This window comes from Podarcis raffonei, chromosome 3, assembly GCF_027172205.1.
Source record: "Podarcis raffonei isolate rPodRaf1 chromosome 3, rPodRaf1.pri, whole genome shotgun sequence".
NCBI classification, from domain to species: domain Eukaryota; kingdom Metazoa; phylum Chordata; class Lepidosauria; order Squamata; family Lacertidae; genus Podarcis; species Podarcis raffonei.
The window spans coordinates 77,854,873-77,880,962 of NC_070604.1; the positions used below are offsets into that span (position 1 = coordinate 77,854,873).

Genomic DNA, 26,090 nt, shown 5'->3' on the forward strand with positions numbered 1-26,090 from the left:
AACCCCTGGAATCTCACAGTGCTTGTGGCGATTGGGTTGGCGTGTAGCAGCATTCGCCCAGTGAAGTACTCAAGTTTAAAGCAGCTTGTCGTAAGCTGACAAAAGAAGTGTGTGAAGTGTGTGGGGGGGTCTATGATTGAAGTTAAAAAGAAACAAAGCAGGGGATGCAAAGTATGCTCAGGGGCCTTCAATTTTTATTAATATAGCAGTGGAGGGAAGCGACTGTTTAACCTGTTGACACACCTGTTTTCTCCATCTAAAATCCTCCCCGCTAATCTTAGTGTGGAAAAATATAGCTAAGAATATAGGATACTGTGCCAGACTAGCAAATTGGTCCCTCTAGCCTGGAAGTAACTACTGTAGGAGTGGGGAACCTTTTTATTTTGGGGCCTGAGGGCGCTAAACCCTCCTAGCCAACTTTCCAGGGGCCAGACGCCAGTGATGGACACGACTTTCCATGCACACATACAGAGCACACAGGAATTTGTCCTCCTCACATGTCACACACACAAGGAGGGCAATGGCATGCTGCCAAACCCCATCCCCTCCAATGCATCACCTGGTGCCTTAATAGCATTCTACTCATTTGAGAGCAAAAGTATGGGGGCTTTCTCTACTCATGAAGGATTCTCATGTGATTTTGGGCCTTGCACTATTTCTACCCCCTGGTCTGCAATGAATGCTAGAGGCTCTTCAGGGTTTCAGATAGGGGTATTCCCCAGTGCTGCCTGGGGCCTTCTGCATGCAAGGATCTCTATCACTAGCTATCTATGGTATTTCTCCAATACCGGTACAGGGACCGACATTGTGCATGTGCTTTTTCCATAATGAGCTAACAGTTCTGGAGGAGCACATTTAGATTGGAGAAGTGGCGCAGGAAGGGAAAGCTAAACCCCTTTCAGGCTTCACTGCTGTTCTGAGCAAAATCAGAGACCCAACACGACTGCTTTAAGGTTCTGTTTCTAATAAACACCCCGGATAATGCCTGTTTTAACCACGGGCGTCATATGCAACTCCTGCTAATTTTCTCATGGAAGACATAATGATTTCCATTCACACAAGATGCAATTTTGCAACACCCTCAGCACTGAAGAATCCCAGCGACTTCCGTCTACGTGCCAAAGGAGGAAAAGTTAAGAGCAAGGAAAGCAGCCTTGTCGTCTGTAAAGCCTTTCTTTCTTCCACTGTCATTCATCTGAAGCAATTCACAGCTCTACCCCAGACTTGCTTCTCTGCTAGAGATTTAAATAATTTGACCAGACATCTTGACACTTTGTGTGTGAAATAATATCACAGCATGGTTGTGGGATTTCAGATGACGCCTTTGCATGGGCTCCCCGTAAAAACAAAGAAACGAAACCTACCACTGACTCTCTCATCTTCTCGGGTAGCGGATCAGTTTGTGAATCTTCCAAATGTTGATGCAGAAAGTGAGGGAAATATTTACATTGAATAAGAGACCTGGTTTAAAAAAACACACAAAAAACCCCTCATTTAGGACATTTTCATATAACAGCTTGTAAATGAGCTATTTATAGGGCAAACTAGGCATTAGTGGCTATGTTTTCTAACTCGTCTGGGTAAAACAAGGGGAAGCCACTACAAAAATATGTGAGCCCCACCCAGTCTCTGATGCGCTACAGTGACCCATGACAGAAGATCATCACCACTCAACAGACCATCACATGGAGATATTTCAGGATCTGGCTGAAAGTGACTGCTCATGACTAACAGGCCAACACTACAGGACTGGTCTGGGTACAAGTATAGTTATTTTCTCCCTGCCCCCCCCCAACTGTGATTACCATCATACAAGGGGGAGAGCGGAGATGCAGCCATTGGGTTCCCATGTGCCTCATGTCACTGTTCCTGCAGCCCTCTGTGTGTCAGGGACAGAAAGTCAACAATGGTACCCACAAGGAGGTTGTATTTATTTATATTTATTAAATTTCGATACCACCCCTCATCACAAAATCACAGGGCAGATCACAAAATAAAATAGAAGGTAAGAACACAAGTAAATAATTAAAACAATAACAACAAAGCAATACCCCCCTTTCCCAAAGATACATTTAAAAGGTATTAATCAGCCAAAGGCCTGGTTGAAGAGGAACGCTTTCAGCTGTTGCCTAAAAATATATAATGAAGGTGCAAGGAGAACCTCGCTGGGGAGAACCTTCCACAAATGAGGAGCCACTACAGAAAAGGCCCTTTCTTGTGTTGCCACCCTCCATTCTCACATGGAGAGGAACACGAAGAAGGGTCTCAGATGATGACCACAGAGTCTGGGATGGTTTATATGGGGAGAGGCAGACCTTCCACTCTGAGGTTCCCCATGAAATAAGAAACCTGGAAGATCAGGATTCTGCATTGTCTCGGGAGCCTATTCAGGTACAGCAGACTCTCCATGCAAGCATCCAGGCCATAAGACATAGTGGGATGCAGAGATGGGGTCTGTGCAGTCAGGACCAACAGTTTCATCCCCACTCTCCCCCTTGTGCAATGGTTAATTGGGTATGTGGAGACTGAGCAAAAAGGAGTTAAATAAACACAATATAAGACGCAAAAAAGTATCATTTTCAAAGTGTGAGTTTGCCCCCACATCCTTAGCACCTACATTTTTTAAAAAACATTTTTTTGCACATATGCAAAATGCACTAGAGAAAATAACCTGAAAACAATTTGAGAATTGATTTAAGGGTTTTGCAAAATTATACTTAATGTTAGTGTTTCTTTTCTTTCAACCAGTCATAATTAAGAGGTTAAGAACTGCTGTATCAATGGGGGGCGGGAATGCTAATTTCAAATTTAGTTTTGTGTTCCAACTTCTTTTTCATCTTTATGGCACTGCATCTCATCTGAACATTTGCAATCCCTTGAATACCCTTTAATTTAGTTCAAAGTAATTTGGGGGAGGGAAGAGGATTATGCACTTTAATCGTGGTTAGTCCATGAATATTTGATGCTTTTTAAATATCAGAATAAGTGTTTTAATCCCAAACAAGATATTTAAGAGCAGTTCGAACTGCAGAGATGTGATTAAAGGTATTAGAGGAGATTAGATACTGTACAAGGCAAGCAAGCAAATATTTCAAGGACACAAAACTCCTCACTTAAAGTAAAACGCAGGAGCTTCTTTTCTTGTAAATAAGCATGAATGAAAAGTGGGTACGTTTTCAACAAGGGGAAACATGTTTGTACTTTGGGGGGAATTTTAAAGAGCTATAATGGGTGTTTATTCCATTCTTGTGCAAAATCTGTGCAGATTTGGGCTTCCCAGAGCATCACTGTGATCAGCGAGTCAAGACACTGTTTGTCAAGTCACATGTCATATAGATGCACTCTTAATGTCCCAACCCAGGATCTAGACAGCCCAGGATCTACACATCTAGACAGATTCCTAAAGACCTCCTAAAGAAAGAAGCCTGCTATTTTTTCCCCTCATAAAAATGTAAGAATTGACTTTCTGGATCTAACCAAAAATCAATCAAGCGCAATGGTTTGTAACCTCACAGAACCCTCTCGCTTCTGGTTTTCATGATGATTTTCCTCCCATAGGTATGCTCACCACACAGATCAAAGCCACATCATTCCATTTCTGTTAATTTTACAGGAACATCAATATAAGCCATAGTGACAAAGATCTATAAAAGGATTTGCCGATGACTTACATTAAAACAGACGGGTCGCTACTTTGCCTACTGAGATGGTATGAAAGGGCAACCAAAAGGCCACAGAAAGCAGAGAACAATGCAGGAATGTGTTGAGCGTCCCACGGCTCCTGCAGGAGTAAATGGGGGTGGGGAAATGTCCTTAAATTCAACTGTAACACCACATATTAGAAGAATTACACTGTTAATTCTAATCTGGGAGAAGTTGTGATGTTTCCGACACACTGCATAATTATATAAACCACAATAGCATCCTTATATAAACCACAATAGCTTTTCAAATCAGCAGTTAGCAGCAAAAGAAACAAGGAAAACCACAGGAAGTCAGATGATTCTACCCGCCCACCCCGCTGACCGACCACCGATTTCCTTCCTACAAACCTGCGGACCCAGAGGAACAATGAATACTTTATAGTGAATCCATCTCATTTCCCTTCCAGCACAATGACATGGAGTAGTCTTAAAACACTTAAAAGTGCAAAGCAGTTGATAAAACACCAGTGTCTTCCATCACTTGCTTAATATAGACAACTGCTGCTGTATTGGTTCTGTAAAACAACAATGCAAACCACACAGAAGCAGCTTCATGTGGCAAACCACAGGTGTTATATAGCTCCCGCCATATTGCGGACAATTTCGATGTCTCCATTGCAAAGCTAGAAATGAAAGAAATTGGTGGGAACTGTATAGGGAGCTGCCTCACACCCACTGAAAGCTGAAGGGAGCAGCCTCCCTTGGTGGCATTTCACACTATGGCCATTGCCTGCACATCTAGTAAAATTGGGCCTAATTATGCCAGCATTCTGTGGTCCATCGTTGTATAGGCAAGCAATGCCTATCTTTCTCCTTCTGCTTTGAGGTCCAGACGTTTCTCTGTTGCCACTCTAATAATAGTTTCCTAAATCTAAGGTGCTTTTAGAAGTTATTTTGTTGTTTTATCACTTGTGTGACTGACAGCCAGGCTCCTTTGGGAGAAAGGGGGGGGTTATATAAGTTTAATATATAAATAAAATGATAAGGTAAGACTCAGTACATATTCAAAACCAAGTTGCTAAGGAAAACCATGAAGAAATATCACAATCATATTCATTTTGACATTTGTGAGAATCATATCACTCATAATAGATAGTAAAACTTGAAAGCTATTTCATCTTTCGAATAGCTGTAGGAAAGACTCCAAAGTTTTCTAATTTAAAGAACTTTTGTCAATTTGCAGCCTGTCTCCAAAACTGCCTCACATATTCTGAAGTATTTGTAAATACAGATCATGTTTTTCTCTTGACTCTATAAACAGAATGTAATGGAATCATGGATTTCTTTTATACGTGCTTCTGTGGATATCAAGTCGTGTTTTAAAACTCTACCGAGAATTCTAGCTGTTTGAAGATTACCTTTACGTTGTAGAGTTTGCCGCTCAGAAATGTTAATTAAGACAAATTAGTCAAAGTTATGGGTGTGGATTAAGTTACTGGTACTAAAAAGTGGGCCTCACAAAGAACTTCATGCCTCATTAATATAATCAATGGGTGTGAGAGAATTTAAATATGCCAATTCCACCTGTTAAGAAAGCCTTGAACAGTAATTAGCTACAGGAGCCTGTAAATCAATTTTGTACTTCAATGCGCCTGAGAACATATGCACAGAATGCACCCCGGCACATGTACTGCCACTAAGCGTGCCTAAAAGCAGGGATAGCAAATCAGTTTCCAGTGTAGACTTACTGTAAAATAAGTGGCTGGGCATGAATAATAAACATTTGTAAACTAGGAAAAACCATTACCAGGAAGATACAGGGGAATTATTTGAATAGTATGAGTGACTTCATGGGGTATCATCATAACTCCATGTTGGATCATGCCACAAATAAGCCTACTTCCCATTGATTTGGGGGGCTAATTTTGAGAGAGTCAAAGGCTAAGGAACAGCCCAAGTTAAAACTGGAATGGGGTCCTATTAGGTAGTTGATGGACAGTGCTGGTCATCTCCTGGTAGATCCTGCAACGAAGATGCTAACTAGGCCTTCCTTTCGATTGAGGGGGTGGGCAGGTTTGAGTCTCCACCTTACTACTTATTCCTTCACAGACAGCACAACTCCCATCTGACAACTTTGGTGCAAGTCACTGCCTTCTGAAGCCAGGCAGTTGTCCAAAAAGTGTTTCAGTGCTTCTGAGGGAAATGCAAACTCAGGGGCTGGGCCACAGAACAGTGACAGAGAAGACACGCTGCATAAGGAAGGTTCCAGCTTCAATCCAGTCCCATTTCAATACATGCACTGAAAGAGGTGGCCATTATAAAGAAGGTGTTTCAAAAGGGATAATTTACAAGAGAGAAGAAGAGCAGGAGGAGTTTGGATTTGATATCCTGCTTTATCGCTACCCTAAGGGGTCTCAAAGCAGCTAACAATCTCCTTTCCCTTCCTCCCCGACAACAAACACTCTGTGAGGTGAGTGGGGCTGAGAGACTTCAGAGAAGTGTGACTAGCCCAAGGTCACCCAGCAGCTGAATGGGGAGGAGGGGAGACGCGAACCCAGTTCACCAGATTGTGAGTCCACCACTCTCTTTTTTTGTAAGATATTTATTGAAATTTTCAAAATGTTACATAATAAAAATGAAAAAAGAGGGGGGAAAAACAAAATACAAAATAAAAATGATTAAAAACCACTCAGTCTTTCCATTACTTATTTTTCATTAGCTTGTTTCCCGGACCTCCTCACGCCTCCCTTTTTTGTATTCCAGTTCGGTTTGTTGGTTCAGCAAATCCTTACCCTCTTTGTTTATCCTAGTCTTTAATCTTAAAATATTGTAAACGTTAAATTTTTACCTATTAATAATCCATTTTTCATATTCCCTTATAGCATTACAGCTGGAAACCACTTAATTTCTATCCAACATCATTCTATCATTCATTCACCACTCTTAACCACTACACCACACTGGAGAGGATGTGGTGTTGAATTGTATTGAAGGTGCAGTCACCTAAGTTGCATGCACGCCACACATTTAAAGCACATCCCCCTCCCCAATAATCCTGGGAACTGCATGAAATTGTGTTTTGTGTGCTTTAACACATTGGGTTTTACATTTCACAAGCAGCAAAATGCTATATGAAATATAGCATTTTGTGTGTGTGTGTGTGCGCGCGCGCACCCACCCAAATATATCTTCTGTTCCACATCTGCTCGGTTCATTTATTATTATTTATTTTGTTTGTTTGTTATTATTACAATTTATCACCTGCCCTTTACCCGAAGTTTCCCAAGGTGAGTTACAACAATTAAAACACATCCAAAATGTTTCCTTCTTATTTATCATTTTTCAGTTGTCTATGACCACTTGCACTGATCAATAGGACAAGTAATCTCTGTGTGGAGAAAGTGTTTGTGTGTGTATTTCTTATTATATTCTATCTATGCAGACCACAAGCAAAGCAGGAGGGAAAGCACTATGCAATCTGAGTGCCCTTTCTACTGAATTTGGAGCATGCACCACTCCACTACAAGAATGCCCTGAAATGGAAATGAAAGTCATTTTTAGAAAGGAAATCAGGCTCACGTAGGCCTTCACTTCACACACCATAAAGAGGTATGAAAATTCCAAACCAGAGTGGACTAAGGTTAGAAGGTGAGATAAGTAGTATCATTTTTGCATGCCTAATTTTTCTGCTTTAGGAGTATCTTCAAAAAGAACAGAGTCATAAAAATTCAAATGAGGCATAATTTTCCTGTGTGAACAGAAAGTCTGCAGTTAATATGTGTAATTTGAAGGAGATATCTTGTAAATCTTTTGCAGCGCACTCCAACTTCAGGGTAGCATTATGAGCACATTTCAAAGCAGTATGAAGTCGAGCCTATGGGCAAGATTGCTTATCTACAAAGCCACCTGCCTGCTGTAATTTAGTTGATTGTGCTGTGAAAAGATGTGCAAATGGCAGAACATGTTTAAAAGGATTGTCCTTAACGGTATTTACCAAAGGCGATTTGGAAGTTCAGTTAACCCTCGGAAAGCACAAAACTATACAAAGCAGCTGATTAATGTGTTAGCATTAAGATTTTCGTTCTCTCCTCCATAATCACATACAATATTTCCCAGCTCCTTCCACTTTAAATTCTCCTTTTTCATTTTTCACAAGAGATGCTCCACTTGCACAGTGGCCTTCCTTCCACATTTATGTTCCACAAACGTAAGTTATGATGCAGGGTCTCCTTGTTGAAGCATATATGCACAATACACCAAGTTTCACAAACTTTCCCCCTTTTTTTTGCAAGGAGGGAAAATATTGCAAATCTGAGCATTATCTATACAGGTCTGTAGACAGAAGGAAACAGAGAAACTGAGACTGGAACCACAGTAGCAGCTGCCCTGTTTTGCCACCAGAATCACTCCCCTTCTTACCTTTACTGCATTGAAACAGAATGCGTACAGGACAATCACAACTATGAAGCTCCGAGAAATACTGTACAGCGAAGAGATCATCCCGGCAGCAGCTGAAATACAAAAATCAAAAGGCACTGCTTCCTCTCTGGATATAGCTGTTATGGCGCAAATTAAAGTATATCATGGATAGCTCGGTTGGTTTGAGCGTGGCGCTGATAATGCCAAGGCTGCAAGTTCAATTCCCACATTGGACAGCTGCATATTTTTGCATTGCAGAGGGTCGGACCAGTTGATCCTCAGTGTCCCTTCCAACTCTACAATTCTATGATTCTTTGACAGATTCCTGCCACTTATGACAAGGGTTTGCCCAAGTCAAAAAAATCGAATAAGTTATTGGACCTGGAGAGACCAAAATGACAACCTGAAGCATTACTAATTCAACACATATCAAAGTGATTGCTGAACAGGACATGGCTGTGGGCAGCCTCAGGCAGCTCCGCCACACCACAGTGCCTGCCCACAACAGCGAGACCTGTGATGGGATAGTAAAACAGTTGAAGAGGAGAGGCATGGAGAGGCTAGGCAGTGGTTCTCAACCTGTGGGCCCCCAGATGTTGTTGGACTACAACTCCCATCATGCCTGAGCTCTGGCCTTGCTAGCTAGAGGTGATGGGAGCTGTAGTTCAACAACATCTGGGGACCCACAGGTTGAGAAAGGCTGGGCTAGAGGAAGAACCGTGATTGAGGAGAAGGGCCTTGTTTAACATCACTTCTCCCCAATCTCCCAGAAACGCACTAAGGCTGCTGTAGGCTGGAACTATGTGCATTTAGTGCACCTGACTGGTTGCTCAATGGGACACAGATGGAAGAAAGTGCCATCAGACCCCGGTGTCCCAAGCTCTTGCTACCAAAGAGGCAACACCAAAGGTTTTCTGGTCGCCATATTTATCCGTGTTGATGATCATGAAGAGAGAGAGTTGTTGCGTGCAGGCATTATCTACACAATATAAGTTACTTACCAGAACCTCCAAACAGCAGCATATCAATTTGTTCCAGGAGATATATGCAGAAAGTGTTGATTTGTGGGAAAAGGCCAAGAAGGGAAATGGCAGGAAAGCAAAATAAAAATCCTGAAATTAAACATGCAGAGAGTCAGAAAATTAGATTATTGCCTGCACCTGGAAAAAAATTATGTCATAAGAGTACAAAATCAAGAAAGGGATTTGGGGAAACTGTTGGGACTCCACTGAAGCTGTTACCTACACATTTCTCCTTTGTTGCTGTTGTTATTATCTTATTAGTTGCCACATGAAAAGGCTATAATATAAATATATTGAGTATCATTATATGAAACTGTAATAATTGCTTGATCTATGGTCTAAATAAAAATACAATTTGGGGAAGAAACGATTACACCCTCGTGAAGTCTGGAGACTGCCTTGATCTTATTCCCTACACTATGGGGTCAACATCCTAGTGGGCTAGTACAGAGCTCGAAGAGTAGAAGCTTTTTAGTGTCAAGATGCAACGAAATGATTGGCTGTTTAGGTAGACATATAAGAAGGACATCTTGTTCAGGAGTGGTTGGCCTATGGATATAAGACTAGATACAGATGACCAATTAGTGCAAATGTGAGGTGAATATGTGACTGCAAGGCCAGCATACATTGAGAAAACTATCCTTCCCATGAGCTATTGCAAGGCCTTATGGGGTGGATCACACCAGAAGTGGGAAGACCTCCCTCCATCGCCTCTCCTTGCTGCTCCTAGAACACCAGTTGAAGAAAAGAGGGAGGGGGTTGAGTGTTCAGATATTTGGAGAAGCATCTTGGTTGGTTTATGAGCCAATCTGACACAAGCCAGAGGGAAATCGCTTATCTCGTTTCCAATTTCAAATATGTAGCAGGCAGAAGGGAGCATATTGTGTTAGGACAGCATGTAAACTGCTGCAAAGTCAGTTACGCTGGAGCCGTATCATGAGAAATCCAACAAAAATCTGATCTGAAATCCATGGGGAAAAGGAGGGGGAGGCGCCTCCTGTCGGGTCATAGTTCCAGTTCAAGAAAAAAGCAATCAGACAGCTATGTTAACAGGGCCGTAGGGAGGCTGTAGAAAATTGGGTCTCAAATTGCACACAGATTGTTTGTTCTGCTTCTTATGGTGGGGCAGGGGGACACTTTGTTATTTCTGGCAATTCCCCCTGTGAATAAACCATGTGTTACTTAAGCAGACTGGGCAGGCTACATTTTTTATTCTAATCTGCCATGAAAATGAAAATAAATGGGCCGGGGGAGCAAAAGTCAGCTTGTGCGAACTTTCACATTTTACTATACAGCACCTGGCCCACTGTTACTTGGCTCCTTTCTTACAGGGTGCCAGTTCTTGCATGGCTCAGTACTGGGCAAGCACAGTGAAGGCATCTAGCTTTGTAAACATTGGCCCAGGAAGGCTCACTAGGCCTTCACGTTGAGAGAATTAAGGCGGAGTGGGGGAAAGGAAGGTTTTCTTATTCTAGGCAGTTAACAACGATTTGTAATATGACGTCCCTAAGGGATTCTAATGACATGCACCTTTCCAACAGAAAACAAAAGAAGATATCAAGCTGTCTAGCATAAAATTAAAATAAACGTGGTGGTGAGATAAATCCGCTGGATGAATCATGTGCTTATGCTGGCATTCATTTGCACTCCTCTCTTGAGCAGCTATTGAACAGGTATATGAGTTCTATTATGAGTACATATTTGCATGTAAGAACATAAGAAGAGCCTGCTGGATCAGGCCATTGACCCATCTAGTCCCGCAACCTGCTCTCACAGTGGCCAAATGCCTGGGGGAAATCAGTAATCAGGATTCAAGCGCAAGAGCTTCCAGTTACTGGAATTCAGAAGAACTGCTGTCTCCAACCGTAGAGGGAGAGAACGGCCATTGTGGCTAGTGACCCTCAACAGCCCTCTCCCTCCATAAATTTGTCTAATCCTCTTTCAAAAGCTATCCAAGTTGGTGGCCATTGCCACTTCCCGTGGCAGCGAGTTCCATAGTTTAAGTATGTGCTGTGTGAAGAAGCACTTTCTTTTATCTTTCCAGAACTTTCCAACGTTCAGCTTCATCTGATGTCCACAAGTTCTAGTGTTATGGAGTGGGGGATCACAAACCACTTTCTCCAGGTTTGCGTAATTTTAAAAACTTCCATCATGTTGCCTCTTAGTCACCTTTTCTTTAAACCAAAAAGTCCCAAATATTGCAACCTTTCCTCATAGGGGAGCCGCTCCATCCCTTTCTTCTTCTTCATCATCATCATCATCATTTATTATTTATACCCCACCCATCTGGCTGGGTTTCTCCAGCCACTCTGGGCAGCTTCCAACAAAATATTAAAATACAATAGTCAGTCAAACATTAAAAGCTTCCCTAAACAGGGCTGCCTTCAGATGTCTTCTAAAAGTCTGGTAGTTGTTTTTCTCTTTGACATCCGGTGGGAGGGCGTTCCACAGAGTGGGTGCCACTACCGAGAAGGCCCTCTGCCTGGCTCCCTGTAACTTGGCTTCTCGCAGTGAGGGAACCGCCAGAAGGCTCTTGGAGCTGGACCTCAGTGTCAAGGCAGAACGATGGGGGTGGAGACGCTCCTTCAGGTATACTGGACCGAGGCCGTTTAGGGCTTTCAGCATTTTGGTTGCCCTTTTCTGAACCTGTTCCAGCTCTACAATATACTTTTTGAGGTGAGGTGACCAGAACTTACCACAATATTCCAAATCTGGCTGCACCAAAGATTTGTATAATGGCATAATGATATGTTTTCAAATGCCTTTCTGAATGATCCCTAGCATGGAATTTGCCTTTGGCACAGCTACCACAAACTGGGTCAACAACTTCGTCAAGGTAGCTAACTATGATCCCAATGTCTCATTCCTGGTCTGTCACCTCCAGTTTAGATCCCATAAGCATATATGTGAAATAAAGATGATTATTTTTTGACCCAACATGCATCACCTTACACTTGCCTACATTTAATTGTATTTGCCATTTTATTGTCCATTCACTGAGTTTGGAGAGGTCCTTTTGGAGATTGGCGCAACAAGACTAGTTTGGTACTAGGGCTTCACGGGCTTTTTGATGCCATCAGCCAATGCATCAGCCAAACTCCTTATCTCTTATTTATTAAATTCTTCCAACCCTAAGTGCTAACTGATGAGCAGGCCGAATCAACAGGTTACCAAGCAACTATAGGAAATAACGAAAACACATCTGCTGGAGTCAAAAGGTCCATTCTTCAGTAATAAGGGAACCATTTGCCCAATTACACACTTATTAAGATGGGAAATTAAATCCATCATTAAAATAGGGTGGGAGGAGAGAATAAAATTATATTATGCCCCAAAAACATAATATAAGTGACCCTTAATGAGGAAGGGCCAAATGCTGAGAGAGAGAGAGATTGTTTGGCAGACAAGCCATTTCATTGTGAGAGACTAGAACAAGAGAACTGTAAAACTGGCATGTCAGAGCTGTAAGATATATGTGCCAGTGCTTATCACAGAAAGGACTGATCATTCACTGGTGGATTTCCTCTGTTGCTGTAGGAATCTCATCAGTGGCTGTAGGAAGTCAGTATATCTGCAGGAAGTCAGTATACCTGAAGGAGCGTCTCCAACCCCATCGCTCAGCCCAGACACTGAGGTCCAGCGCCGAGGGCCTTCTGGTGATTCCCTCACTGCGAGAAGTGAAGCTACAGGGAACCAGGCAGAGGGCCTTCTTGGTAGTGGCGCCCGCCCTGTGGAACACCCTCCCATCAGATGTCAAGGAAATAAGCAATTATCTTACTTTTAAAAGACATCTGAAGGCAGCCATGTTTAGGGAAGTTTTTAATGTTTGTTTTATCGCTTTATTATTATTGTTATTCTGCTGGGAGCCGCCCAGAGTGGTTGGGGAAACCCAGCCAGATGGGCGGGGTATAAATAATAAATTATTATTTTTAAGTCAAGGAGGTGACCTTACAAGATATACCCAGGGAGTTACCAAACCTCAATGTTCCTCTTTAGGGCTAGGTCTGCCAGAGACCTCTGGGTCAGGTTGTGGAGGCAAGCAAGCTTTGGCAGGTCTAGGGACTAAGCCCAGTGTTTTTGTTATGTCAGCCAGGGTGGCACAAAAGCTATCTGTTCACCAATGTGGTTGAGTTTCAGCACCACCCAGAACTCATAATACAGTTACACTATGCAAGAACACAACCACGTAATGAGTCCACACCACTCGTGGGAAGTACCAGTACTTCCCCTGCTGGACCTAGCTTTTCTATTTTTAAAGCTATTTTTATTATTGAAAAACAAATAAAAAAAATACAGAAATCAACATCAAATATCAAGCATTTTTAACATAAGAACTAAAAGAAAGAAAAGAAAAAGAGAAGACTTCTGATTCTCTGTCTATCACGTTTAAAAACTCTTACTTCATAATAACATGCTTGATCTTGAAGTGGCTAACAATCCCCACCCACCCCCGAGAATAAAAACAAAATTAGAATTTATAAAATACATAGAGTAAACGTTTATTTATTCACATTTTTATCTCAGTTTTCCTCCAATGAGTTTAAAGCATCTGAAACATGGTATTGTTAAAATTGGTAAATATGCATTCCAAAAGCACACTGGGTGTTTTCACGGCACCCTGAAAGGTAGGCAGAAATACAACTGGGTGGACTTCTGTGGCAACATCCTTACCTTGGCACAATGACAGAGAATGCCCAGTCCCTTGTGCTACCTACCCCATGTTACTTCCAATGGCAGAAGACAACACAAAATGGTCTCCAGTGCTGTCCCCAATGATTGAGAAGTTTCAAGTTACAATCCTAAATACTATTTCAATGCATCTTCCAGAGGGGTCAGTTTGGAGCAGGGAAGTAATCTCAGAGGGGTATTTAACCCTTTCACCACTTTTCTATTGGAATTTTCTCACCACGCTTCTCCCCATCTCTCAGGACTCCAGCTGCAAGTTCTCTTCCACAAACATGCATTTGGAGCAGCTGGAGGAGGTCAGCAGGGTGAGGTGGGGAGAGGAGACATGGGGCAGCTTGGGGAGGGTGAGCAGCAGCAATATACCTTAAAGAGACGTCCCACCTCTTTTCAGGCTCTTTTTTAAAAAAGCAAAACAAAACATGGCACTGCATAATAAAGACATTAAACAACACCTGAACATTCCTAACATTCTGAAAACACCCCCAGCTATTATGATAACTTCAGCAGCATCTTCCATTACATCAGGGTGGGGAACCTTTTTCAACCCAAGGGAGCTTTCAACCTTCCAAGAAGAACATGGCGGTGATTGGCGAGACCAGAGGCAAAAGTGGGTGGGGCAACAAATGTCATTTTTACCATTGCATAGTAGGATGTTTCTACACCCAGGGCCAGTGAGGGGTGTGGCTTGGGGAAGTTTTTGTGGTTCAGATACAGAGGCCTGAATTTCCCTGTCCCTGCACTACACAGATCAGAGGTTACCAGTGCTTGACCATGTACAACACACAAGACATCCGTCCATGTTTAAAGGTTTATTCTCTACCACATTCTGAACCCCAGAGATAAAAAGCAAAGAGGCAAAAGAAGTGACAAAATAAGAGCACCAGACTGCCCATTATTAATGTTTAACTCACCAATCACATGGTCTCTGGCTGCCCGAAATGATCCTGGTGAGAAGATCTTCAAGCCATATACCGTATAAATAGGGGGACTTTTGTTTTGGGATCCTGCATCTAGCAATAAAATAAGGCCACACAATATACAAAAATACACAGGCCTGCTATATGTTATCAGCTGGTTGTGCCCCTAGAAGAGCAGACAAAACAAAAATATATTTAATGCTGCCATTATACCCTTTCATACGCAAAGTGCAAATTTTCATATTGTACATCACAAAAATATTTCCATATCTCAAAACATGAAAAGTACAAAACTTAGGATATGCATCTCAAATATCAGAGAATAGCAGTATATTATGATTTTCTTTTTTATTCCAAAATCCAAATGTATATGTCATTAACTACAATGGCCTGGTTTGTACATAATCCTGAACCATAGTTAAAATAAATGGTTTAAAGCGAACAAGCAATGCACTGGTATTCACTGTGTGCAAAAGCCTGCTACTCATCCATGTCAAGCCAGAGTTTATTTTAACACGGTTTAATGCTACATGTGAACCAGCTTAATAGCAATTATATGGAGCCACAAGCCGTGTACCACTGATGCCATGGATGAAGTGGTCAAAGGATCATACCACCGCCCCACTTTTGGGGGTGTCTCTTGTAACATTATGTTGAGCACCCTGGGAGCTGCTGTATTGCATGTTCTTCCCATGCTGCCCAGCATAAGGTTACCAGACGTCCCCGTTTCCCGGGGACAGTCCCCAGATTTACAAATCAGTCCGCATACAAAATCCATTGAAGTTGAAAAGTGTACCCCGATTCATTGAAAAAAATCTGGTAACCTTAGCCCAGCAATGCCGGAAGATCTTGGATACATAGGAAGATCAGCATTGATTCATACTGGAAACCTCAAAAGTGGCAGCAGGAGAAGATGTGATCTTCACTTTTCCTGTGTGCTGTCAGATACCCACTGGTATGGAAGGACACAGAAAGGACCCACACAGCAGCTCCCAGGTAACATAACATTGGAAGGGGCACTCCACCCCCAACTAAGAAGTCTGTGCAAATTTTCAAAACTGCAAAACCCACGGAAACAGCCTGAGATGAAGAGCACTTATAGCTCTCACATAAAAATCCTGGGGGAAACCACTCGGGGACAGTTATGCCAAGTCTCCCCCAGCTGTTTTAATACTGAAGGGCAAACATGTGGGGACTCCAATCATTCTTTAATTTCCCTGCTGTTGTGTGTCCTGGCATTAGCATCAACCTGCCTTGTGTGCTTTCACTTTAATGCAATTCTGTGAATTATGAAGAAGTACAATATGGCAGCCTGTCAGGCCGACTTGCAGAGCCATTCATAAGGGTGCCTGTGCTTCCATTTGCATGTATTATAAAATGTGAAAAAATGTTGGTGCTTGTAACACATTATGCAGCACTGCTCTGTTTCAGATGTCTTATATATGTGCCTTGCTTTTCCATTTTGTCATGGAAAAACCTGCTGTAAAGCTATCTGAAAAATATACAGGAGGTTTTGAAAACAACAACAAGAAGAAGAAGACTTGGGCACAGAAGAGAAGGGAAAGTAGAAGCGCAAAAACTTTATGGAGCCTTCTTCCAAAGTCCATTCAGATTTTCAGGAGACTGGTCAAAATGATCTCCTTTTACAAGGTGTTTGGGGAAGGGTGATGTGGTTAGCAGAGAAGTCCTTTCTGTTTTTTGATGATGCTGTTTAGTGTGGTACTGATCCAGTTTTAGAAGACTTGTGCTTTTGTTGTTATGAGGCATGTTGAGGACCTGAATCACAGGATGTTGGGTGGACTGGAAGGAACTTTGGTCTGAACACCTATGGATTGTGTGACATCAATTAAAACTTGTCTTAGCTTAACCACTGGCGGAGGAAGAGGGGTGCGGGGGGAGTGCACCCAGCAAAGCGATCCTGGTGGGGTGCCACGCCCCCAGGACGTGCGCCAGCCCTGCCCCCGCCTGCTCTCCGGCCCCCCCCCGGTGCCGGAGCATGAAGCTCCGCCACTGAGCTTAACATGACAGATAAAAGCAGCATGGATGATCAAAGTAGCTGCACCCTCTTTTCCAGTCCCGTGCATATCCATGCAATCCCAAGGTTTGGTGGGATTTGCCCCTCTGCAAACAGAAAGGCTCCTTCTTCTGTTCAATGAAGGAACTGAGATCCAGTGGAAGCTCCTTGCTGGAGGAAGGTTGTATGTGAAGTGACTTTTGTTGATTCTGCCTTCGGCCCTTGCCCATCGAGTTTCTTCCCACACAGTTCCAGAGGGTCCCCTAACATTCCAAACAGATTTTCAGGGGGTGCATAGGAGGCTGCAGAGAGAATTAGCTAAAGTGCTTCTCCTATTCTTCCATAGGCGCATTCTGTGGGTGGCGATCCATCCACAGATTCCATCCAGATGTTCATAGGACTGAGTTATTTGTTTGGATATAGCTGGCGATAGGGGTGGAGAGGGGGCTCATATTACAGTCACGATGGGCACAACAGATGCCACGTCTTTCCTCCCAAAGCCTTTGCAAAACAGGGGATATGGAGAGCCTATAATTGCACAGCACGGTGGTTTGAAAGAAATGGCCATACTAAAAAGACATCAGAATCAGTGAAATCAAAAATAGGGCAGATTTCCCTATATAATAGCATTTCATAAAAGAAATCATAAATTTAGTATTTCAATAAAACTTGACTACCACTGCTGAACTTAGGTCCCCAATATTGCATTAGAAAAATGCTTTCATTAAAAATCATTAGGTGCTTTGTCTCTGCCAGTACTTTCAAATCAGGCTTTGATGTTATTATAATGCAATTTTGATTAAGCCAATTTCTTTTCATTTTAAAACAAATGTGCACATTATTAATGTCTGCCCATGCAACTGATTTGATTACCGCTCATGCTATTTTATATGGTTTAACTGACAAACAGAACTTACATTTAGCACAGAGAAAATTACCTCTTTAGCGAGGTCTGAATATTTATTTCTTATAAATCACTGGAAATCATATGTAGTAATGATTGGAACTAGAAACTAATGTGCTCTCTAATAGCAATGCCCAGTTTGCATCTAAGCATGAAATGCCTTTCAGCTCTGATGTATCTAGCAATTCCATATGCTTTGTGATTTATTTATGCTTGCAGGGAAAAGAAACACAATGAAGTTCAGGATTAGCTAATTTGCATGTTAGCTGTGACATGAATTGCAGTGAACTTTGACAGCAAAATGACTTGGTGATTTGGGATCATGCAGAGTCTTTAAGTTTGAACCCATGGAGTTCTGGATTCGAGTTTTACAGTCTTTCTGACTGATGCAAGGGAGGGCTTATACAAATTTGGGAAGAGCTACAAATGGGTGAGAGAGATCCCAGATTCATTCCCAGTTAAGTGTGGGTGCCACTCAAAAGTTGAGAATATTGGGCTAGTGGTTGCAATTATAGAATCTAGGGTCAAGCCCAGAGGGTAGTACTGAGAGAAGTCATTGGCCGCATGGTGTTTATGGCATCTAGTATCACAGGGTATTATTTTCTCATTAATGCTTTTCAGCATCTCAATGAAACCTCTAGAAGCAGTCACGAGGACGAGGTGTCATCAGTGCACAGATGAAGCTCTTACTTCCCTATTACATCTGAATCAGGTGGCACTGTGTAAGGACTGGATTGGTGCCTGGATGCAGTAGTGGGCAAGATAAGGACCAATAAATAAAGCTTAATTCCTGGTAAAATGGGGGAGCTCTGGGTGGGTGGTTTCTGTGTCCAGGGGATTACCTATTCTGAACAGGGTCACACTTCCTCTGAGAGACCAGGTTCACAGCCTAGGGGTACTCCTGGATCCATCTATATCACTGAGGCCCAAGTGGTCTAGGTGGCTAGAATACCTTTTTATAAGCTTCATATGATGAGACAACTACACCCATTCCTCGATTCCTGGTCACTGTGATTCAGGTGTTGGCAAACTCAAAATCAGACTACTACGTTAATTCATTCTAGATGGGCCTGTTGTGTTTGATCTGGAAGCTGTGACGAGACCAGAATGGAGCTGCCTAGTTGTTGATGGCAGCTTCCCATCACCAGCATATAACTCAACTGCATATAACTAGCTATCATGTCAAATCCAAGATTCTGCTGATAGTATATACAGCTCTGAACAGCTTTGGACTAACTTGCCCCATACCTGCCTGGTCTTTATGCTCAGCTGGAGAAGAACTGTTAAGAGTGTCACATGATGCTTGCTTTCCTTCTACAAGAAACAGGGCATTCAGTCTGTCTGCATCCAGTCGTGAAGCCCCTGCCTTATTCATATTAAGCAGACACCATCAGTACTTTGCTTCAGATGTTTGCTCAAGACTCATCTGTTTACACAAACTTTTTTTGATATATGGCTCAACCCAGTTTCTATTGTGTACTACAGTCCAGATGTTAAGCACTTTTTTGCCGTTTTATGGGTATGTTAACTGCCTAGATACTTTGTTTATTGTGTGGCATACGAGCATATAAAATAAATAGGTTTAACAGCCACAGAAATGCCATTCTGTCTATGCTCAACAAGGCAGACATAATTAACTAATTCAACCAGCATTGTCAACAATTTCCATTTTTTAAAAAAAAAATCAGGCTTCCAACCATTTCTGAAACACATCCACACACAATACTAGAGTATGTGAGTTCAAGGTTACACACATAGTGCTATATCTAACGATATTGTCCACTGGTGCATGTTGAGTTTTATTTTACATATTATTTTGTGTGTAAAAGTAGCAAATCAATTATTTGCTGGGGGGGGGCGGTCATCAGTCTTCTAATCAGCATTAAGCCTAGCCAGCTGATAACCTACAAAATAAGTATCAATAAGTATCTAAACGGTCACATGCCACAATCTTTTTTCCCCCTTTCCCACACCTTTTACTGCAGAGAATCAAATAGTACATTAAATTCTACCCTGAGCCCTGAGTGAGGACAAGTTAAAACTGGCAACAAATTGAATTTTCACAGTGGTATGTGCCATTACAAAGGACTTCTGGCTTAAATTCATAGTTACCATCGCTAATAAGTCTCCAAGAATTCTGTACACCAAGGCCAATTTAAAAAGGGAAATCCTTATTCTCTGCTCACTATAATAATGGCTACCTGGATTTTTAGAACCCTCTATAATGGCCTGTGGGCGACTTTTGATATCACCTGTGTAAGCCCAAATAAGTAGATGAGCAAGTAATTGCATAACTCATCTTACCAGAAACCCATTTAACATCCAAAACAAATGACTCAGGCAGCAAAACTGGGGGAGATGTGTGATTTCAAGATGCACCTCCAGCACACATCTCCCCATGGAGAGAAGGATGTGAGTCACTGCTTCAGACAGTGTCTGGAAGCATGGAAAGGAGATGTGCAAGTCATTTGCACATTTTCTTTCAATGCTTCTGAGTAACATCAGAAGCCACACTTTGTCAGCTGGGAATAAGTGAATTCTGTTCCTGCAATTAGCAGATCCCATGCAACTCAGCTTGATGCCACTTGATAAAAAAATTCCTAGTATATATCATAACTCTCCAGTATTGATTCTTTAATTATGCTTCTCCCAAAGTACTACAGTACTTTGGTGCTCATGCGAAAAGGGTGATTCAGACATGCAGAATGACAAAGTACAAGTTAATTTAGCAAGGAGAAAACATGTGTCACATGCAAGTCAGTCAACCTGAGTCTTCTTCTAATTACTTTGTATCCATCATCAGAATAAAAAAGTCATTTTATTGAGTTTTAACTTTTAAGTTGGAAAAATGGAGTTAGGATTCTAAAGAGATGGCTTATTTCAACTATTTCCAGAAATTCAGCTGAACCAACTGACAGAATAGATATGTCACCGGTAAAAGCTTTTATCTGTTGGATGAAACTTACATGTATTGGTGAGGCAGGATCAGGCTGAATGCTCTGAAAACAAAACAAGATTCACCGCATTAGCTATCAGTGAATTACAGGACCCCATATGTATTTGTTGAACTTGTCTTTTTTTTACTTTTACCTTTAGAAGGGAGTATTGACAGCTTGCCATGATTAGACAAAACAGGAGGATCCAAATGTCTTTACAAAAACCTTGGTTCATAATTACAAAGCCAAGAAAAGAAACAAGGATCACTAGTAGAATTGCCAAAACATTCTCCTTGATATCTTCTGTCCTATAGAAATAAAACACAAGTGTTTTACTCAAAGGAGAAATACAACCATATGTATAACATATCTTTATAGCAACATTAGGGAGAGGAGGGGGCAGGTGCAATGTGCTATCTAAAGAAATTAAGTGAAACTAATGGAATTTAAGTCCATAACTGTGCACTAACTAATAATAATAATAATAATAATATTACCATCTCAGTTATTTGCATCAGGCTTAACCTTCTCTGGATGCCCTAAAACAAATCTGTATTATGCCCTGATGAAGACACAATACTCCATCCTTAGATGGCTTCTTTGTGCAAAGTTGTCCCCTGCCCCCACAACCAAAGGAAACAGAACAGCCCTTACGAGTGAGAAAGCAAGATGTGTGTACTGAAGTCACAGTACATGCAAAATATTGCTGAGTCAGAGTGACAGGCAAGGGTATTATTTTTTAAAAAGGTAGGAAGACCATCAATGTTCCTCATGTTTCAAATTACATGTGATTATTCCTTAGGAGCACGTGCATTTCTGGCAACCCACAGTTTCTGTATGATTGCTACAATAAATGGGTCTATATAAACGTTAGCATTGTCAAAGATATTAAAAACCCTTTGTGCATTTTCAAAATTAGTTTATTTGCGTCGAAAACATTTTGGTTTCTTGGCATTCCCGAGCAAAGCCCAGCACAAGGCTGCTAACTGACAATGAAACAAGAAAATATCCTAATGAATTTTCTTCAAAAATATGCTAGTGTTTCACAATTTAATCTCTACCGTATCTGCGAGTAGACCTTTCACACTGAATCTTCGCCTCCTTTTAAGTCCCTTTGGTCTACCTCCCAGAATCTGAAATGCCAGCCCTATTCTAAGGAACAAATAAATGTCACTGTAAAATAGTAATTTAAAAAAAAGAAAAGTTTACCTGTCTAGCAGGGCCAGCAAGGTAAGTCGATCATACCAGATTTTTATCCATTTGCCAGGAAATACGATAAATTTGTAAAACTGCCTGTTAATTTTCTTTTGTGCCGATGAACATGATGAATCCTCAAGGTCTTCACTGAGATGCTTTAAAATAAAATAAAAGATGAATATAAATGTGTATTGCCTAAGAGAAAGCTATGCAATTTCATACTGTTTTCTTTTTCCAGCGGATACTTTTGAACGAGTCTCTATATTGAACTTCTTAAAAATAGATTTCATTTTGCTTGCACCATGAATGAAACCCAATTTTGTGTGCATAGAAGAAACTAGTCTATCTTTCATTGTAGTCATAAAGTTGTGCCACAGACCATTTACAATATACAGGAACAAAATACTTATTGAGCCCACTTCAGCCAAGATTGCTCTTTGACCTTTAGGTTTTGTATGTGATTTGAATCTATCAAACCACAAACTCAATTACTGTAAGATGCTGGAATAAGTTCCTTTGACCTTTATTTCTCTGAAATACTAAAATTGTTTTCTAACTACTCTCTGCTCCTTAAAAAACATTGTTCAATTTAATCATCGGTTAACCTTTCGGAATCAAAACCACCATCTAAAAAGTTTAACATACTTTCTAATGAAAAATTACCACAGTAGAAAATAAGCTATGTTTTCATTGGGCAGTCAGATCCTGTTTTAAAGTTACAGGTTGACTGCTATCCTGCCCCTGCCCCAAATCTAACAGCCGTCGACTTCCAAAGTAATACTTGCGTCAATGGTATGGTTCCTACAATGCTACAGTCATGTATTATATCACATCAGAATAAGACATTCAGATGGAATAATACAAGTTAACAAAGCCAGAAGTTGACCTAAAACAAACCCTAGGGAGGGTGTTCTCCACTCTAGAATCCTTGAGTTCAAAAGCCAAAGTCTGGAATGGAACAGGCAGAAAGCCCCATTTTATTTCATTTGTTTCTATTGAAAAAGTGAGTAGACTTTTGAATGAATAAGTTTTGATTTAAAAAAAACCCATTCATTTCCCATTCACTTCATTCATAGCTCATTAGTGACAAGGTGTGCATTTTTAAACTGCCTATAACATGGGTATACTTTGTCCTATCTTTCTGGAATGTGGTAGGTCTGATCCTTTGGAAAGTTAGAAAGAGGCTAAAAAATACCATGCCGTTTTTCAAAATGTAAAACACTAAAGTTACAGGCAGCTGAAGAGTATGTAGCTAAGTTTCACTTAAGGAAGTAGAAAACGACAGTGAATGGGAAATGAAAATGAATGAACTAATTACACTGGTCAACAACAAATTTGTTGTCTGCGTTTTTTCAGTTGATTTAGGACGAATCTGATGCGCTGAATCCAAAAATCACATTGGTTTTGCTCAATCAGGTCAAGTTTTTGAGCTATGGCCGCATGTCGTTTTTTTACGTTTTTGTTCACATGTACGCTTGTGTGGAGCATTTTAGAAGAAGTTGGTGGGGGTAAAATGCTATGTCGAATAATTGTTTTGATTGGAAATGATTATTTTAATGACAAGAAGTATTCAGGTCCGATAGTTCTGGGTGATTATGTCGAAAAGGGATCAGTTTGAAGTCATAAACCCTCGAAATCTTCCATAAATTGGTGTGGCAAAGCATAAAGTTGGGGGATCAAAACTAAGTTAATGGGGCAGCCGCCCCACGAAGTATCCTGATCTTAAATCAGCACGTCGTCCTGTAGCTCATTGTGATGAAATTCCTGACATTAGTGACGAAGATGCCTCCAGTGTTGAAGGACATGAAGAAGTGGTTCTTGAAGATGATGCTCCACATCCATTTTCCCAAAAGGAGTTGAATGATCTAGTTCGCGACCTCAGCTTGTCAAAGGACTCTGCCGAACTGTTGGCATCCAGATTGAAGGAAAAAAACCTCCTCTCGGACAGTGCTCGCATCAGCTTCTTCCGCAACAGGCATCAAGAGTACCTCCATTTTTTCTCGGAAGAGAAGGGCTTGGTGTACTGTGCAGATATTGCGCAGGTTCTGCTCAAGCTTGGAGTGCCACAGTACGAACCCAAAGATTGGAGACTGTTCATTGACAGCGATCACTGCAAGCGATCACTGAAATGTGTTCTGCTACACAACGGCAACCAATTTGCCTCTATACCCCTGGCTCACTCGAGTACACTGAAGGAGAACTATGAAGCGGTGAAGTATGTACTGGAGAAAATTGATTATGATCAGCATAAGTGGTTTATTTATGTTGACCTGAAGATGGTGAACTTTTTGTTGGGACAACAGTCTGGCTTCATCAAGTACCCATGTTTTCTGTGCATGTGGGATAGTAGGGACTATGCTCAGCATTACACGAAGAAGGACTGGCCTGTGCGGGAGGAATTGGTGCCTTGCAAAGAAAGGAACGTCATCAACGACCCTCTGGTGGACAGAGACAGAATACTCTTCCCACCGCTGCACATCAAGCTCGGCTTAATCAAGCAGTTCACCAAGGCTCTGGACAAGGATGGTGACTGCTTTACTTACTTGTGCCAGGCTTTTCCAGGATTGACCATGGAGAAGTTGAAAGCTGGCATCTTTGACGGTCCTCAGATCCGTCAGCTCATCAGAGATCCAGAGTTCAGAAACTCAGTGAACGAAGTGGAACTGGAAGCATGGAAGGCATTTGTTCTGGTAGTGAAGAACTTTCTTGGCAACAATAAGGCCAGAAACTATGCAGAACTTGTCAACAACATGCTGACTGCTTTCAGAAACCTGGGCTGCAACATGAGCGTCAAGATGCACTACCTATTTTCACATATGGACCGGTTTCCTGAGAACCTGGGTTCAATGATTGACGAGCAGGGGGAGAGATTCCATCAGGACATGAAAGAGATGGAGACCAGGTATCAGGGTTGCTGGGACGCAGTCATGATGGCTGACTACTGGTGGACTCTGAAGAGAGACCTCCCTGCCGCTGAGCATTCCTGGAGTTCCAAGAAACGGAAGTTCAAGCCCTGAACTTGTGAGAGCCAGTGTGGTGTAGTGGTTAAGAGTGGTAGTCTCATAACCTGGGGAACCGGGTTCGTGTCTCCGCTCCTCCACATGCAGCTGCTGGGTGACCTTGGGCCAGTCACACTTCTTTGAAGTCTCTCAGCCCCACTCACCTCACAGAGTGTTTGTTGTGGGGGAGGAAGGGAAAGGAGATTGTTAGCCGCTTTGAGACTCCTGAAGGGGAGTGAAAGGCGGGATATCAAATCCAAACTCTTCTTCTTCTTCTGAAGTTTGAAAAATGGTGAAGCAACATGCAATTTATGTGTACTTACCTTTATCAATGCCCACCATTCAGTTTACAGTAAACCTGACCTGATGGAGAGAAACGGATGCCATTTCCTGATTCAGCAGTGCAAAAATACCCTAAACCAGTTGTAGAAATCTAGACAACATTCAAAAAGTAAAAAATTGTTGCCCAGTGTTATGTATCGGCTGTGAAAACAAATGAAAAGCAAATTGATGAATAATAAAATGAATTAAACCCACTCCCATATATAAAACAGAAGATAAGATAAAATTTTACCACTGAATTATACACCAATCAATCAGTTTGATACTGTTGCTAAAATATATGCGAGGTATCTGTTAGTTAAACTTGAAGCCTGGACAATAGAAAATAACATCTTCATGGAAGAACAAGAAAGATTTAGGAGCAGATTCTTCATTCTGCACAACTGCTTCATGCTGAGCCATCTAATACATAAATATTCAAGACTCGTGAAAGGGTTATTATCTGCAGTATCTGTGAATTTGAAAGCTGCTTCTGAAACCATTGTTGTGGCTCAAGCTATCCAGCACCAATATTGACCAATGCCTTCTGATTCTTTTCTAGATGCTTTGTTCTAACACCTCCCCGAAGGGAAAACTATCTTTGTAAAGGGCTCTTAGTGGATTTATTTCAGCTGATGGGCGGGGGAAGCAAGGATATGCTCTGACTTCCTTTTTAATTTTTTTTAAAAATGTCAACAACATTGTTCTTTATGTGAAAGATGAAAAATAACTTTCTCCATCAGTTAGTGAAGAAAAACTCCCCTTCTTCTATTTGAGGATTATTCTGGCCAGATTTTGGAAGGTTTCTGGCCAATCTGAAGCATATCGTATAATTTAAAAAAATCAACAAGTAATAATGTCTCTTATGCATGGAAACTCCATGTTAGGGTGAAATTTTTACTATTTACTAATGGGAACTGCAACAAAATGTGGAGTCATGTTTACTCTGAACTTAAAATGGTAAGCGTAATGCTGGTGGTCAACAAAAGAGGTTCAAAGACTCTCTCAAGGCAAATCTTAAAAAATGTACA

General features: G+C 41.5%; 1 protein-coding gene across 4 annotated transcripts in view; it reads right to left on the reverse strand.

Annotated features, from left to right (window-relative positions):
- The window catches only part of PCNX2 (pecanex 2), a 109,074-nt gene that overhangs the window by 62,138 nt on the left and 20,846 nt on the right, over positions 1–26,090 (reverse strand). For all 4 annotated transcript variants that reach the window (XM_053382530.1, XM_053382529.1, XM_053382528.1 and 1 more), the window contains exons 10-17: positions 21,752–21,894; positions 20,697–20,850; positions 20,573–20,605; positions 14,683–14,854; positions 9,065–9,175; positions 8,064–8,155; positions 3,672–3,781; positions 1,365–1,461 (exon numbers count right to left, since the gene is read on the reverse strand). In XM_053382530.1, the coding sequence (XP_053238505.1) occupies positions 1,365–1,461; positions 3,672–3,781; positions 8,064–8,155; positions 9,065–9,175; positions 14,683–14,854; positions 20,573–20,605; positions 20,697–20,850; positions 21,752–21,894 (912 nt within the window). The remainder of the gene's footprint in view (positions 1–1,364; positions 1,462–3,671; positions 3,782–8,063; positions 8,156–9,064; positions 9,176–14,682; positions 14,855–20,572; positions 20,606–20,696; positions 20,851–21,751; positions 21,895–26,090) is intronic.